The sequence below is a fragment of the Salmo trutta genome, chromosome 7 (genome assembly GCF_901001165.1).
Source record: "Salmo trutta chromosome 7, fSalTru1.1, whole genome shotgun sequence".
NCBI classification, from domain to species: Eukaryota; Metazoa; Chordata; class Actinopteri; order Salmoniformes; family Salmonidae; genus Salmo; species Salmo trutta.
Genome location: NC_042963.1, coordinates 2,145,111 through 2,161,433, shown reverse-complemented (window position 1 = coordinate 2,161,433; position 16,323 = coordinate 2,145,111). Strand labels below are relative to the sequence as shown.

At 43.6% G+C, this 16,323-nt stretch overlaps 1 protein-coding gene across 2 annotated transcripts in view; it reads left to right on the top strand.

Annotated features, from left to right (window-relative positions):
• LOC115196728 (semaphorin-4B) overlaps nucleotides 1-14,938 on the top strand; it is a 91,117-nt gene extending 76,179 nt beyond the window's left edge. For both annotated transcript variants that reach the window (XM_029757599.1, XM_029757598.1), the window contains exons 9-15: nucleotides 8,965-9,146; nucleotides 10,411-10,561; nucleotides 11,139-11,349; nucleotides 11,466-11,581; nucleotides 11,953-12,110; nucleotides 12,454-12,545; nucleotides 12,833-14,938. In XM_029757599.1, coding sequence (XP_029613459.1) covers nucleotides 8,965-9,146; nucleotides 10,411-10,561; nucleotides 11,139-11,349; nucleotides 11,466-11,581; nucleotides 11,953-12,110; nucleotides 12,454-12,545; nucleotides 12,833-13,608 — 1,686 coding nt within the window. In that variant the 3' untranslated portion in view covers nucleotides 13,609-14,938. The remainder of the gene's footprint in view (nucleotides 1-8,964; nucleotides 9,147-10,410; nucleotides 10,562-11,138; nucleotides 11,350-11,465; nucleotides 11,582-11,952; nucleotides 12,111-12,453; nucleotides 12,546-12,832) is intronic.
• The last annotated feature ends 1,385 nt before the right edge of the window (nucleotides 14,939-16,323 follow it).

Sequence of the window (16,323 nt, the reverse complement as noted above, 5' to 3'; positions counted from 1 at the left end):
GAGCTTTACCTGGCAAAGACTTATAGATGACCTGGAGCCAGTGGGTTTGGCAGCGAATATGTAGTGAGGACCAGCCAACGAGAGCATACAGGTCGCAATGGTGGGTGGTGTATGGGGCTTTGGTGACAAAACGGATGGCACTGTGATAGACTGCATCCAATTTGCTGAGTAGGGTGTTGGAGGCTATTTTGTAAATGACATCGCCGAAGTCAAGGATCGGTATGATAGTCAGTTTTTTACGAGGGTATGTTCAGCAGCATGAGTGAAGGAGGTTTTGTTGCGAAATAGAAAGCCGATTCTAGATTTAATTTTGGATTGGAGATGATTAATATGAGTCTGGAAGGAGAGTTTACAGTCTAACCAGACACCTAGGTATTTATAGTTGTCCACATATTCTAAGTCGGAACCGTTCGGAGTAGTGCTGCTAGGTGGGCGGGCGGGTGGGTCCGGGTAGCGATTGGTTGAAGAGCATGCATTTAGTTTTACTAGTGTTTAAGAGCAGTTGGAGTCCACGGAATGAGTGTTGTATGGCATCGAAGCTCATTTGGAGGTTTGTTAACACAGTGTCCAAAGAAGAGCCAGATGTATACAGAATGGTGTCGTCTGCATAGAGGTGGATCAAAGAGTCACCCGCAGCAAGAGCAACATCATTGATATATACAGAGAAAAGAGTCGGCCCGAGAATTGAACCCTGTGGCACCCCCATAGAGACTGCCAGAGGTCCGGACAACAGGCCCTCCGATTTGACACACCAAACTCTATCTGAGAAGTAGTTAGTGAACCAGGCGAGGCAGTCATTAGAGAAACCAAGGCTGTTGAGTCTGCTGATAAGAATGAGGTGATTGACAGAGTCGAATGCTTTGGCCAAGTCGATGAAGACGGCTGCACGGTACTGTTTTTTATCGATGGTGGTTATGATATCGTTTAGGACCTTGAGCGTGACTGAGGTGCACCCATGACCAGCTCGGAAACCGGATTGCATAGCGGAGAAGGTACGGTGGGATTCGAGATGGTCGGTGATCTGTTTGTTCATTTGGCTTTCGAAGACTTTAAAAAGGCAGGGCAGGATGGATATAGGTTTGTAACAGTTTGGGTCTAGAGTGTCTTGCCCTTTTGAAGCGGGGGACGACCGCGGACACTTTCCAATCTTTAGGAATCTCAGACAATACGAAAGAGAGGTTGAACAGACTAGTAATAGGGGTTAAGACAATGGCCGTGGATAATTTTAGGAAGAGAGTGTCCAGATTGTCAAGCCCAGCTGATTTGTAGGGATCCAGATTCTGCAGCTCTTTCAGAACATCAGCTGTCAGGATTTTGGTGAAGGAGAAGCGGGGGTGGGGGGGGGGGGCTTGGACCAGTTGCTGCAATGGGTGCAGAGCTGTTAGCCGGGATTGGGGTAGCCAGGTGGAAAGTGTGGCCAGCCGTAGAGAAATGCTTCTTGAAATTCTCGATTATCGTGAATTTATCAGTGGTGACAGTGTTTCCTTGCCTCAGTGCAGTGGGAAGCTGAGAGGAGGAGCTCTCATTCTCCATGGACTTTACAGTGTCCCAAACCTTTTTGGAATTAGTGCTGCAGGATGCAAATTCCTGTTTCAAAATCTAGCTTTTGCTTTCCTAACTGACTGTGTATATTGGTTCCTGACTTCCCTGAAAAGTTGCATATCGCGGGGACTATTAGAAGTTAGTGCAGTGCGCCACAGGATGTTTTTGTGCTGGTCAAGGGCAGTCAAGTCTGGAGTGAACCAAGGGCTATATCTGTTCTTAGTTTTACATTTTTTGAAAGAGGCGTGCTTATTTAAGATGGTGAGTAAGGCACTTTTGAAGAACAACCAGGCATCCTCTACTGACGGGATGAGGACAATATCCTTCCAGGATACCCGGGCCAGGTCGATTAGAAAGGCCTGCTCGCAGAAGTGTTTTAGGGAGAGCGTTTGACAGTGATGAAGGATGGTCGTTTGACTGCGGACCCATAACGGATGCAGGCAATGAGGCAGTGATCGCTGAGATCCTGGTTGAAAACAGCAGAGGTGTATTTAGAGGGCAAGTTGGTCAGGATGATATCTATGAGGGTGCCCATGTTTACGGATTTGGGGTTGTACCTGGTAGGTTCCTTGATGATTTGTGTGAGATTGAGGGCATCTAGCTTAGATTTGTAGGACGGCTGGGGTGTTAAACATATCCCAGTTTAGGTCACCTAACAGTACGAACTCTGACGATAGATGGGGGACAATCAATTCACATATGGTGTCCAGGGCACAGCTGGGAGCTGAGGGGGGTTTATAAAAAGCGGCAACAGTGGGAGACTTCGTTCTGGAGAGATAGACTTTTAAAAGTAATAGCTCGAACTCTTTGGGCATAGACCTGGATAATAGGACAGAACTCTGCAGGCTATCTCTATAGTAGATTGCAACTTCACCCCCTTTAGCAGTTCTATCTTGGTGGAAAATGTTGTATTTGGGGATGGAAATTTCAGGCCTTCATAAGCCTTTCTAAGCCGTACTATAATGAAGGCTGGTTCAACAGCAATGCCTGACATTTTTTATCCTGGTGATTTTATGATATCATTACATTTTACATGTATTTATTGTTGTTGTTTAAAAAAAATATTACTTACCTTCCTGGTTCTATGGTTAAAACGTCTGTGGAGTGCATGCTATGCAACTTCTGGAGATGTGTGAACGCGATCTGATCTGTAAGATGGTTCCGATTATATTCATAAACCAGGTCTAGGTGGGAGCAGTATAACAGTTAGGGTACATTCTCCCTTTCGCATTACAGTACATTGGATCTTTCTCCAGCTACTGTGAAAAGTTTGGATGTGCATATAACCCTCCATATTCTGCATTGTTTTAAGATTATATGCCCACGTGGAGAAATTATTGTAGTTGTAGTTGATTCCAAGCCAATACATAAAAGACCGTAAATGCACAACTTGAAGCAACCACATATTTTACCATGGAGCTTGTTCTGATTGGCCAGTGAGGTGCTAAGCCTCCACACACCCACAACTTGTTTATTCATCAAAACCCAGCCCTTTTGCACCAGCGCCAGCAAGTGCCCCGATAATTGTGATAGTGAAAATAGCAAAAATATTTCTGACTCACCCCTGAACCTATAACGCTAACACCTGCACTTGCCTTTGTGTTAAGTTTGTTAATATAGAGCCCCGAGTCTACTGTGCGCAATTGTGTAGGATAGACTATTGCGCAACACCCAACGCTATTCATATTAATTGTTCTGGATATAATGACAATAAATTACATAACTTATTCACAATATGGTCTGGTAATGAAATAACATGACAAATACATTTTGTTTTCCATGTTAGACCTGCAATTTTACAAGGGGCTGAAGTAGCCTACTTGAACTTTAATTTGGAGCGCAGAAATTCAAGTATTGAAATATACCTACCTTGAAAATCGGACATTTCCTCAATTTGGTGCTTCAAAAGCAATTGTAATTATTGTAGCCAAATTATAAGTTACCTGCTCCCTTATAATCAGTAGCGGTGCGTGGGTAAAATCACTGGGGATACCAAGCCAGGAAAAAAATAGCCATGTTACAACCTGTGTTGTGATAATTATGTTGTTTGCTCTATAATCTGTTAGTTCATATGCCTTGCCACCATGACATACAGTGCATTCAGACCTCTTGACTTTTTCCACATTATGTTACGTTACGGCCTTATTCTAAAATTGATTAAATTGTTTTTCCCCTCATCAATCTACACGCAATATCCCACAATAACAAAGCAAAATCACGTTTTTAGACATTTTTGCAAATGTATTAAAAATAAGAAACTGAAATATCACATTTACATAAGTATTCAGACCCTTTACTCAGTACTTTGTTGAAGCACCTTTGGCAGTGATTACAGCCTCAAGTCTTCTTTGGTATCCTTCCCCAGCTTGGCACACCTGTATTTGGGGAGTTTCTCTCATTCTTCTCGGCAGATCCTCTCAAGCTCTGTCAGGTTGGATGGGGAGCATCGCTGCACAGCTATTTTCAGGTCTCTCCAGAGATGTTCGATCGGGTTCAAGTCTGGCCTCAAGGACATTCAGAGACATGTCCCGAACCCACTCCTGTTCTTGCGTTGTCTTGGCTGTGTGTTTAGGGTCGTTGTCCTGTTGGAAGGGGAACCTTTGACCTAGTCTGAGGTTATGAGCGCTCTGGAGCAGGTTTTCATCAAGGATCTCTCTGTACTTTGCTCCATTCATCTTTCCCTCGATCCTGACTAGTCTCCCAGTCCCTTCCCCTGAAAAACATCCCCACAGCATGATGCTGCCACCACCATACTTCACCGTAAGGATAGTGCCAGGTTTCCTCCAGACGTGAGGCTTGGCATGCAGGCCAAAGTGTTCAATCTTGGTTTCATCAGACCAGAGAATCTTGTTTCTCATGGTCAGTGTCCTTTAGCTGCCTTTTGGCAAACTCCAAGCACGCTGTCATGTGTCTTTTGCTGAGGAGTGGCTTCTGTCTGGCCACTCTACCATAAAGGCCTGATTGGTGGAGTGCTGTAGAGATGGTTGTCCTTCTGGAAGGGTCTCCCATCTCCACATAGGAAATCTGGAACTCTGTCAGAGTGACCATCGGTTTCTTGATCACCTCCCTCACCATCGGGTTCTTGGTCACCTCCCCCAATCGCTCAACTTCTTCCATTAATAGAGGCCACTGTGTCCTTGGGGACCTTCAATGCTGCAGAAATGTTTTGGTGCCCTACCCCAGATCTGTGCCTCAACACAATCCTGTCTCGGTGCTCTATGGACAATTCCTTCAACCTCATTGTTTGGTTTTTGCTCTGAAATGCACTGCCAACTGTGGGACCTTATATAGACAGGTGTGTGCCTTTCCAAATCATGTCCAATCAATTGAATTTACCACAGGTGGACTCCAATCAAGTTGTAGAAACATCTCAAGGATGATCAATGGAAACAATGAGGAAAAACATTTATTTTATCAATTTTAGAATAAGGCTATAATGTAACAAAATGTGGGAAAATAACCCACTTAGGCCTAATCCTCTGTAGGCCTAAAGCCGAGACAAATACAAATCAGTGGCAGAATACATTCAACCACACCTTTTGTTTCATCACAAAACCGGAGAGCAACATCTGTCTGGTGAAGTCCACAAAGCACATTGCATGTAACAAACACTTACGTGACCTACAGAATGGTCAAGCAAGTGAATGTTTCCAAAATGTTCAAACTACTAACCAGCTATTGATTTAGAACCATGGAGAGTTAGGCTACCGCAATTTGCAAAGAAAACTGGAGCTGCCTCCAATATTCCAGCACCATTTAACTTTAACAGTTTACCATCATCAACTCACCTACACTTAGCCTAATACAGTGACAACTAAAATATACCAAAAACTATTGATGCCACTGATGTGGCTGTCGATGGTCCTGATTTCTCTCTCTCTCTGTGTGTGTGTGTGTGTGTGTGTGTGTGAATACTTATGTAAATGTGATTTATTTTTCATTTTTAATTGTTAATAAATTAGTAAAAAATTCTAAACCTGTTTTTGCTTTGTCATTATGGGGTTTTGTGTGTAGATTGATGAAAAACAATGTAATCAGTGTTATAATAAGCCTGTAACCTAACAAAATGTGGAACAAGTCAAGGGGTCTAAATACTTTCCGAAGGCACTGCATCTCCATCCATGGCTAATGGAAAGGTACAATTTTAGCTAGCTAGCTAGCCACTGGAGGTCAACAACACAACGAGATGCATCAATTCAAGTTTTTTCTGTCAGTGATGTTTGGTTTTTCATGTGATTTGTATTTGTATTTATTAGCGATCCCCATTAGTTCCTGCCAAGGCAGCAGATACTCTTCCTGGGTTACAGCAAAAGTTAAGGCAGTAATATACATTATAATAAAATGTGTATACATTTAAATACATTTTACAACAGATTTCACAATACATTAAATGTGTGCCCTCCGGCCACTACTCCACTACAACACACAATCAAGGTGTACATGTGTGTATAGTGTGTATGTTATGTGTGTGTATAGTGTGTGTGTATAGTGTGTATGTTATGTGTGTTTGTATGTATGTGTGTGTTTGTACCCATGTGTGTGACTCCACAGTCATCGCTGTTCCATAGTCCTCACTGTTTTTTAAATCTGATTTTACTGCTTGCGTGAATTACTTGGTGTGGAATAGACTTCAATGTAGCCATGGCTCTATGTAGTACTGTGCGCCTCCCATAGTCTGTTCTGGACTTGTGGCATGTCTTGTGGGGTATGCATGGGTGTCCGTGCTGTGAGCTAGTAGTTTAAAACAGACAGCTAGTAGCATTCAACATGTCAATACTTCTTACAAGAATAAGTAGTGATGACGTCAATCTCTCTTCTACTTTGAGCAATGAGAGATTTGACATGCATATTCCAATTGGTGTGGAGCCAAATCCAAACTGTCTTCCCTTGACACTTTTTTTGGTGCACCAGGACCATTCACAGTTTCGCTCGCTCAGTTTAGCTCAACGCTGATTGGCTAATATTTTATACTTTTTACCAAGGGAGGCCAAATGCCCCCTTGCATTCAATGCTACAGGTGGCAACAATATCATACTATTTTATACTATTTTTGACCAGACAGCATCAGATAGATGGGCTACAAATACAGAGACAGAGGGGCGCTGTTTCCCTCACTCGGATGCTTTATCTGGTGAAGTACATTCAGCCTCTTGCGAATTGAAGGAAAATGATCAAACACAGAGAGATAAAATATACATTATTTTATGTTTTTGCCTTTTTTTCTTGGTATTATTTTGGGGAAGCCTGGCTTCCCTAGGCATTCATGAATACACGCCCCTGCTTATAATTATCCGTAATTTCATTTTGTATACAATTTGGTGAGAGATGTGGCCGCTTTAGTTTGTTTCCAGCCCTTCAATTGAAGGGTGTTGCGCTACTCTGTTGCGGTAAAATCACATGCGGTTATTATGAGGACGACATCTTCAACTTGGCTTTCCATACAAATCCTTCCATTAAAAAAGGAACCTGGTTTTTGGTCACTTTCTCATGATAAAAACAGAGATGGTGAGATTAATGCTACCGCTATTCATGGCTTTATAGGCTTACTGTATGCCTGCGTCGGCCACATAGGCTACAGAAAAATTGGCATGCATGCATCCAATCTATTTAGTCAGGCAATGTCCACATTATTCACACAGATTTTAGAATGTAATAATAATTTGAATATCAATGCTTTGGCAAGCTCTGAAAAACAAATCTTGAAGTGGTAGTGCCCTACTTGCTTGTTTGGCCTCTATATTAGGCCCTATATGTACAATTATATAAATTATACAATTGAGGTCCTTGAAAATTACAAAAGTTCCTGAAAGTCCTTGAATTTGACTCATCAATGTCTGTATGAACCCTGCTTAAAGAATGTATCATCCTAGGCCTTTGTTGTTGTATTGGTGGAGTTATGGGCCAATTTTCATATATTCACTTTTATTCCTCTAATTACACATGTTGAACTGCATGAAAATGCTTTTATTTTTGTTTCAAACCATTTCGAAAAATATATCCCAATGTCACACATTGGCCCCATTATTTATAGAAAGATCCACCAATACGGCGTCTTCCTCATCAGCATCTTCCATTACTTAAAGTCCATCTCTCTCTCTGTCTTTAGTTGACTATCTCTGATGTTTATTCAGGTGTTTAGAGTAGATGTTCTGCTCCAGTGAGGCCAGCTATGGAATAATATATAGCTTTGTGGAAAACAGAAAAACACAAAAAGCTTTGGTACTATTGAAACTCTTAAAATTGTGCATCGGTGCATCTGTGTTGGAAAGAGAGGCTTATGTAAGGGGTTAATAAATGGAGTGCTTTCTGTCCAATATTCAGGAGGAGACTTTAGGTACACACTCTCTCTAGTATAAAATAATAACTAGGTAGACCAGGGGGAGCAGATCAGGGAATATACTGTATGTAGCTCATTATCTGGCTGGGTTACTACAGCAAGTAATTGCTTCAGAAACTCAGCATTAGTCACGTGTCATTTCCCTTTCCCATTCAGCGATGTCATTTCCTCTAATTAATGTTGGGCTGACGGGGACTCGGACGAAGGCACATGTTAAAGGGCTCTGGGTTATGTAGACTTAGACTTCTTTATGTTTCTTTTTAGTCCTCTGAACAGTGTTCTGTGAAGGTGACTTACCGTTGCTCCCTCAGCCTTTTCAATCTCCTTAGATCTATGTCCCAGACACGAATTTGAATAATTGCTGCAATCCGAGCCACAGACTCAAGTGTATGTAAACAGACAAATTCTATATATTTTTTCAATTGCATGTCCTCACACAATTCCTGTACAGCCAACTATCTGTGAAAGGTATAGGCATTACATTTCTTAATGGAAAAGTTGTGCTGCTATATTTGCATCGCAAGCCAACCCGGTATCATGCTCCCATAGATGACCCCACCCACCAGGCAGGGTAGTGTCACAGGCACAGGTTCAGAGAATTGTAGTGTCAGTGGAGAGTCATTGTGTGTGAGCAGTGTCCTTGTTCCTCTCTCTCATTGAAAAGCATTTGGCTTCCCCAGTGCCCCCAGTGTTCTCCTCTCATCCAGTTGTGATGTCTTATATTGTTTTCTTGACCTAGAATTCTATTGACCCAGGGGCGATGTGTATTATGTCCACAATCTGTTGTACTCAGTCTGGTGGTTTCACTATAGGATTATTGTTTCTCATTTAAGTCAATTCAAACAGTGCCTTGTTTGTTTACATTGTTTGTTTAGTTTCGGGGTAAACAACAGGGTGTAGAATAATTTTAGGGAAATTGGTTGCCATGTTATCATTCAGACGCGTGTTTATTGCAGTAGGGATTATAATGCATTCTCACCATTTCCACTACTTTTACAGTTTACACATACATGCTTGTGCCCTCTACTGGACGCTGGGTTACTATGACTGTGGGTCCATGTAACAGAGCTCTGATTGTATTACAGGGTGACAAAGGAGGAGAGAGGGTGCTGCAGAAGAAATGGACCACCTTCCTTAAAGCCCAGCTCCTGTGTTCACTGCCTGATGATGGCTTCCCCTTCAACATCATCCAGGACATGTTTGTGTTGACACCCAGCCCAGAAGACTGGAAGAACACTGTGTTCTACGGGGTCTTTACTTCACAGTGGTGAGGACATTATCACTTATACAGCATGCAAGAGTGTATAAGCCTATTGATTTGGATAATGAAAGCTTCTGTGTCTGAGTTGATATTTCACTCATCTCCACATTAAACATTTCTCCATACAAAAAAAGGGGGCTATTGAAAAAAAGGGGGCTATCCCTAAGAAGATTTATTAAGTCATACCACAGATTCTCAATTGGATGGAGGTCTGGGCATTGATTAGGCAATTCCAAGACATTTCAATGTTTCCCCTTAAACCACTCAAGTGTTGCTTTAGCAGTATGCTTAGGGTCATTGTCCTGCTGGAAAGTGAACCTCTGTCCCAGTCTCAAATCTCTGGAAGACTGAAACAAGTTTCTCTCAAGAATATCCCTGTATTTAGCGCCATCCATCATTCCTTCAGTTCTGACCAGTTTCTCAGTCCCGCCGATGAAAAACATCCACACAGCATGATGCTGCCACCACCATGCTTCACTGGGATGATGTACTCTGGGTGATGAGAGGTGTTGGGTTTGCGCCAGACATAATGTTTTTCTTGATGGCCTAAAAGCTACATTTTAGTCTAATCTGACCAGACTACCTTCTTCCATATGTTTGGGGAGTCTCCCACATGCCTTTTGACAAACACCAAATGTGTTTGCTTATTTTTTTCTTTAAGCAATGACTTTTTTCTGGCCAGACTTCCATAAAGCACAGCTCTGTGGAGTGTATGGCTTAAAGTGGTCCTATGGACAGATACTCCAATCTCCGCTGTGGAGCTTTGCAGCTCCTTCAGGGTTATCATTGGTCTCTTTGTTGCCTCTCTGATTAATGCCCTCCTTGCCTGGTCCTTGAGTTTTGGTGGGAGGCCCTCTCTTGGCAGGTTTGTTGTGGTGCCATATTCTTTCCATTTTTTATAATGGATTTAATGGTGCTCCGTGGGATGTTCAAAGTTTCTGATATTTTTTTATAACCCAACGCTGATCTGTACTTCTCCACAACTTTGTCCCTGACCTGTTTGGAGAGCTCCTTGGTCTTCATGGTGCCACTTGCTTGTTGATGACCCTTGCTTAGTGGTGTTGCAGACTCTGGGGCCTTTCAGAACAGGTGTATATGTACTCAATTTAAATTACAAGTTGTAATGCAACAAAATAGGAACAACGCCAAAGGGGATGAATAGATTTGCAAGGCACTGTATTAGTTCAGCACTACTGTCAGAGTAAATAATAGGATAATTTTAGGAAAGAGGAACATGCTGTAGCCTCACTGCTGTGTGGTGTTTTCCCAGGTATAAAGGGGCCTCTGGCAGCTCAGCAGTGTGTGCCTTCACCATGGACCAGGTGGAGAGGGCCTTCAGTGGCCGTTACCGTGAGGTCAACCGGGAGACCCAGCAGTGGTACACCTACAACCACCCTATCCTTGATCCACGGCCTGGAGCAGTGAGTTACCACTGCCCTCTGCTGGGCAGCTTACACAGTATAAGTCAGTGGTTCCCAACCTTTTTCGGTTACCGTACCACCAACTGAATTTTGCTCTGCCTGGAGTACCCTTGAAGTACCCCCTCATGTGTATTTTACCAGTAGGCCTATGGTCTCAAGAGTCTTCTCAAGTATCCCCTGTGGATAGGCCAAGTAAGTCCTAGTACCCCTGGTTGGGAACCACTGGTATAAGTAACCTGCAGTAGTCTATACTAAGCCAACCACGTGTTTGCAGATTGGATGTGTTCAAGCCTGCCTCTCAGACACATCAGCAATCTGGACTGAACATCAGTGATTAACCAGCTATCTGTCTCTCTGCTGTCACAAGCAGCCTTCTTCCCAGAAGGCCTGATGTTATCAAAGCTGCTACGGCTGCTTTAATTTCCTGGCAGACTTATCACGGACACATCAAATCAAATCATCAACTGAAGGATACAAACACATATTTATGAGGATAGGCAGGGGGTAGTAGTAAGCTTGTGTAGTGTGTGATGTTGCCCAGTGTGTGCTTACGAGACTCCCTGTGTTCTCTCCACAGTGCATCACTAACGCAGCCCGGGAGCAGGGCATCTCCTCCTCTTTGCATATGCCTGACAAGGTACTGAACTTCGTCAAGGACCACTTCCTGATGGACAGTGTGATCCGCAGCCAGCCCCTCCTGCTGAAACGCAGCGTCCGCTACACCCAGATAGCTGTCCACCGGGTCCAGGCCATCCACAAACACTACAATGTGCTCTTCATTGGAACAGGTACTGTACTGTAAACCGTCTCAGCCATCAGAACCTCTCCCCTTTCCTCTTCTGTATGAGAGGCAGAGCTATAGCAGACATTAACCATCCACTGCTCTATCATATGTCTCTGGCAGATGATGGAAGACTCCACAAAGCCATTAATGTCAACAACAAGATGCACATCATTGAAGAGATTATGCTTTTCACTGACCCCCAGCCTGTACAGCACATTGAACTGGACTCTGAAAAGGTACAGTACAGAGAAAGAAATCAGTTTATTTCTGGAGCATGTCCTCATAGTGGGAGTAATAATGAGCTCACTAAATGTCAGCACTGGCAGTTTAGGGGTCTCATGAGCTGTGAAGAGAGCCGGAGCCTAAAGGGTAGCTCAGCTCACGTTCATTGAGATAATTGCATGCAACTTCCTCTCAGGGGAATTGGAAAAAAATGAGGTCCTGTGTTACTCTGTATTGTTACTCGGTTTGTTCCTTCAGCATTGGGTTCGTCAAGGGTACGGTGTTGACATTGTTTTAGAGAGAGGTAAATGTCTGCTAATATGAGACCCAGATACCTATTCCTCCCTGGCCCCTGACTGACTGTCTGGTGGTCTCTCCTCTACAGGGCCTGCTGTTTGTGTCCTCCTACTCTGGCCTGGTGGAGGTCCCGGTGGCTAACTGCTCCAACTACCAGAGCTGTGGAGAGTGTGTCCTGTCCAGGGACCCTTACTGTGCCTGGGAAGGGAGGCAGTGTCTGAATGTCAGGCTGGGTGGACTAGATAAGTATGTTTCCCCCAGACCACCAGCCACCATACATTACATTTATATGGTCCTCTCATGGACATGTAGGTGTTGCTCATCAAAGAGATACTAGCCTTGTATTAGCATGATACCAGATAATGGTAGAAACTAGTTCGATGCTAAGCTCTCATAATGACTGATAACTTTTTGGGACATTAAAGCACACCAAAGAAAAAGTGACAATACAGGATAATGCTCAATGCTGTCTGCTTACAGTACATGCTGTAGTCTGTACAGACCTGCTATGTGTAGATTGTCAGTTAGAGGTTCTGAGCGGTTCTGAGACACCCATTTGTCTGATTTACCATTGTGTCTGTGTTCTCAGTCACTGGCAGCAGGACGTGGACGAGGCAGACACATCTGTTATCTGCAACAAGACACAGCCCAGCCCTCGCTTTGCTAAACCCCCACCCACACGTAAGTACTGTACCATTCCATCAGTTCCTGCTGGATTAAATCATCTCATCTCTAAACTGTACCACTGTGCTCTACTCTGGAACTCCTGCATTTACAATTCGAAGAACATTTTATTCCAAAGTTCCCTACCATGATTATCAATTTCAAGCTTATTTAATGTGTTCATTCTCATCGCAGTCCTACTCAGCTACCATACTGATATAATAATGCAGTTTGTTTAATCTACCTAAGATGGACATGCTTTCACAAATGAAAAATAATAAAGCCCTTTTTCTTGTTGTCCGCAGGGATGTCTTCATGCCAGGTGATAATGATCCCAGCCAACATGTTCAAAGTGCTGCCCTGTAAGCTGCGCTCCAACCTGGCTGAGAGGAAGTGGGAGTACAGTGAGGGTGCAGGTCACTTCCTGTACCCCAGTCCTGAGGGAGGTCTAGTAGTGGTGGCCCAGGCTGACAGACAGGAGACCTATGAGTGCTGGTCTGTAGAGGAGGGCTTCAGGCAACTCCTGGCCAACTACTGTGTTAGGGGAGAGGCCAGGCAGGAGAGCACCACCCTCGTTGGCCGCTCACGCACCCCTCTGGTCCCACAGGAGGAGCCAATCATCCTACCTGGAGAGACCCGCTCCCCACAGATCAACACCAAGACCTACTGGAACGAGCTCATCGTTGTGTGTGCCCTGCTGGGCTTCTCCCTGGTGGTCTTCTCCCTATTTGCGGTCTACAGGAACCACGACCGCATGAAGTCCATGCTGAAGGAGGGCGAGTGCCCCAACATGCAGCAGAAGAAACCCAGGCTAGTGGGGAATCCGGCGGAGAACTTGCCTCTGAATGGCAACAGCACAGTGCCAGCCTCTGTGTCAGACCACAAGGGTTACCAGACCCTCAATGACAACTACATTTGCAGCACACCGCCACATGAGTGCTCATCACCAGACAACAGCAAGAGCTTCTCAGAGTCAGAAAAGAGGCCTCTGAACTTGAAGGAGAGCACTGTAGAGATCTCGCCCATCTGCCCGCGGCCTCGGGTGAGACTGGGCTCAGAGATCAAAGATTCCATTGTGTGAGGACGGCTTCGATCAACTTGAGCAGGAGATAAAACTCTAATGTGGAGTGATTAACTATTAGCCATAAGAAAAGAGGGACTTAAAATAAAATAAAAACACAGAAGGAACACTGAAAAATGTTAACTTCTTTGCAGAGGGACATTTCATTACACTGCTTTTGCACTTTTGTCTTTTTCATTTTGTCCCTGTGGTCAGTTCTCATTTCCTTGTTGTCACTCCTCTTTCTCTAGTGCACCTGAAGCACAATGAAGAGGAAGCTGATACAGATTGCCTTCAGACTATTGAAGCTGTGGAATGATGGTTATGGTGGACATAGGACACATACAGCTGAAATTGTCCTTCTGTAACAGTTTTTATATGATTCAGTCATGTTGTTTTTATGCATTGCCATTCAGTCCGTCCAAATGTTCTGTTGGCATTGCATTGAAAGTAGATAGATACTCTATGGGTCCACAGCTGACCCTTAACTCTCCCACCTACATCCACAGTTAGTGTGCGCTTAGCCCTACACTGAGAATGATAGTAGAATAACAAACAGCCTCTAATTCAACCACTATAGTAAGTAGATCAATGGACCTTTCACTGATGACTTAGTTATAGCAGCAGTCTATCAGCTATTCATTCAAAGCAGTTTAAACTGTGGATGACCTTAGTGCGACCTTAGTGCAGCATAACCAGACAGACCAGACAGACCATTAGAATGGAATCCACTGGTCAAGAAAGGGCTGACCATCCCAGAGAGACATGGAGAGAAACCAATGAGGAAGGAATGAGAGGTAGGGACCACCTGGCATGAGGTGTGGAAAAAGAGCACACAACAGAATAACATAATACTGGAGAGGTGTTGTTGTCCAGGTTCTCTGCTCTGCTCTACCAGGAGCTTAGAGATGAAGTCAAGACTTGAATGACTAACATGTCTTGTGAAGGAGGAAAGAGAGAAAGCAACACTATCCCCCCAAATGGAGAGTAGTACAGATGGGGTTTGTACATCCAAAGGTATTGGAGGATATGGTGCCTAACATGCTGACCAGACAGGATACATCGCGTGTGCGAGCGTTGCAAAATAAATGTACACATACATGTTAGTCAATCATTGCACCCACACTGCTCGCTGGTGTCAGCGACCGTCTGCACGGCCAGGCGCTAAAATAGAAATCGGTTCTATTTGTGACGCTCAACGCGCTGCAAGTCCAGCCTCTCCCATCTCCTCATAGGTTTTTAGAAGCATATGCCCACGTGGGTGATTGAAAGATTAACTTAGGTCTACACTCCGGTAGGTTGTAGTAATGCACCGTAAAGTTGGTTGCCAACCGCCATATTAAATCCAAAATAAGAAGAAGCCTGAGAAAGGAGGAGAGATGACGAGAAAGGAATTCAGTTTACCGTTTTATCTGTGGATTCATTGTTGGAGTAGAGGACCTTGTGCATTTAATCTAAAATAACAAACCAATGTTTATATCCCAGGACAAATTAGCTAGCAACAGCAAGCTAGCTAGCTAAATAGCCATACATGTTTAATGCTTTTCGACCTGTCCCCAAATGAATATAATTGGTTCAGAGTTTGTTTTGATATTTCAACCTGTGTGTCCTGATCGCTTCTGGTGTGGGTGAACAAAATCAACGTGCGCGCGTCCGGTTTGGTCAGCATGTAAGTTATGTGTACGACTGACAGGGTTGAAGCGTACCCCTGACATTGGGGAAGACCCGAGACAAGGTATTAACATATTATTCATTATGGAGCCAACAGATTATGCAAAGCACATAATGTGAAGTGGGGTGCAAGGTCAGACCAAAAGAGAATCTCATTTTGAGACTGTGCAGGCTCATAGGTGTCCGCACAATCTTGATTATTGAGAATCAGAGGCATTATACTCACATATAATTTAGTATGCAAAATATTTTGTGCCCTTTCTGTGGCATAGCGGCAGGGGATGAGAGAGAGGCTATCACTAGGCCTGGAGTTGCTGTAGCTAGGCTGAGATCCCGGTATAAAATGCTGACTAGTTCAATTTGTCAGTCAGAAACTGATTCCTTCAGACACCAAGTCCTTCAGACACCAAGTTAATGTGGGCTGAGACTGTATAAAAACATGTTCACCACGTTGCTTAGATAACTCTTTCCTGGCCCTGTGATTCAGAGGCTAGTAGACAGCAGAGGTTAGAAGAACCACATGTAGAGTGTGGCAACACAACAGAGTCAGCCAGTGGAGTATGGAGCTCTTGGTGTTGATGATTGTGACTCACACACCCAGAGGAAACCATGCTCTGTGTTCATTTATGTTGTGCCAAAAATAGCCTTTTTAAAATGTGTATTCTGTTTTCATCCTTTCCAACACAACTGTCATGTCAAATCAATGTTTTATGTTTAATGGGCCTGACCGATTCAGCATGTATCAAATAGTATGTATCAAACCATTCATAACGTAGCCATTCAGTGTATATGAAAGCTGCCATAGTTACCAACATCACCTCTGGTTTAATGACACTAATGACTGTAAACTGGGTTTTACTAATATGGAGCCAAGGCTTTCACAGCAGTTATGGACCAGTCAATGGAGGAATGTCTTTTAAAAACAAAAATAAACTGATATTGTGAAAGGATGGAACCTGCATAAATAATAATCCAAAAGCAAGGGCTTTCATTGAGGCATTACCTAATAACAGATATACGTTTTCAGCTGTTCAAGATTGGAAAGATACAATAATTCTAAATGCA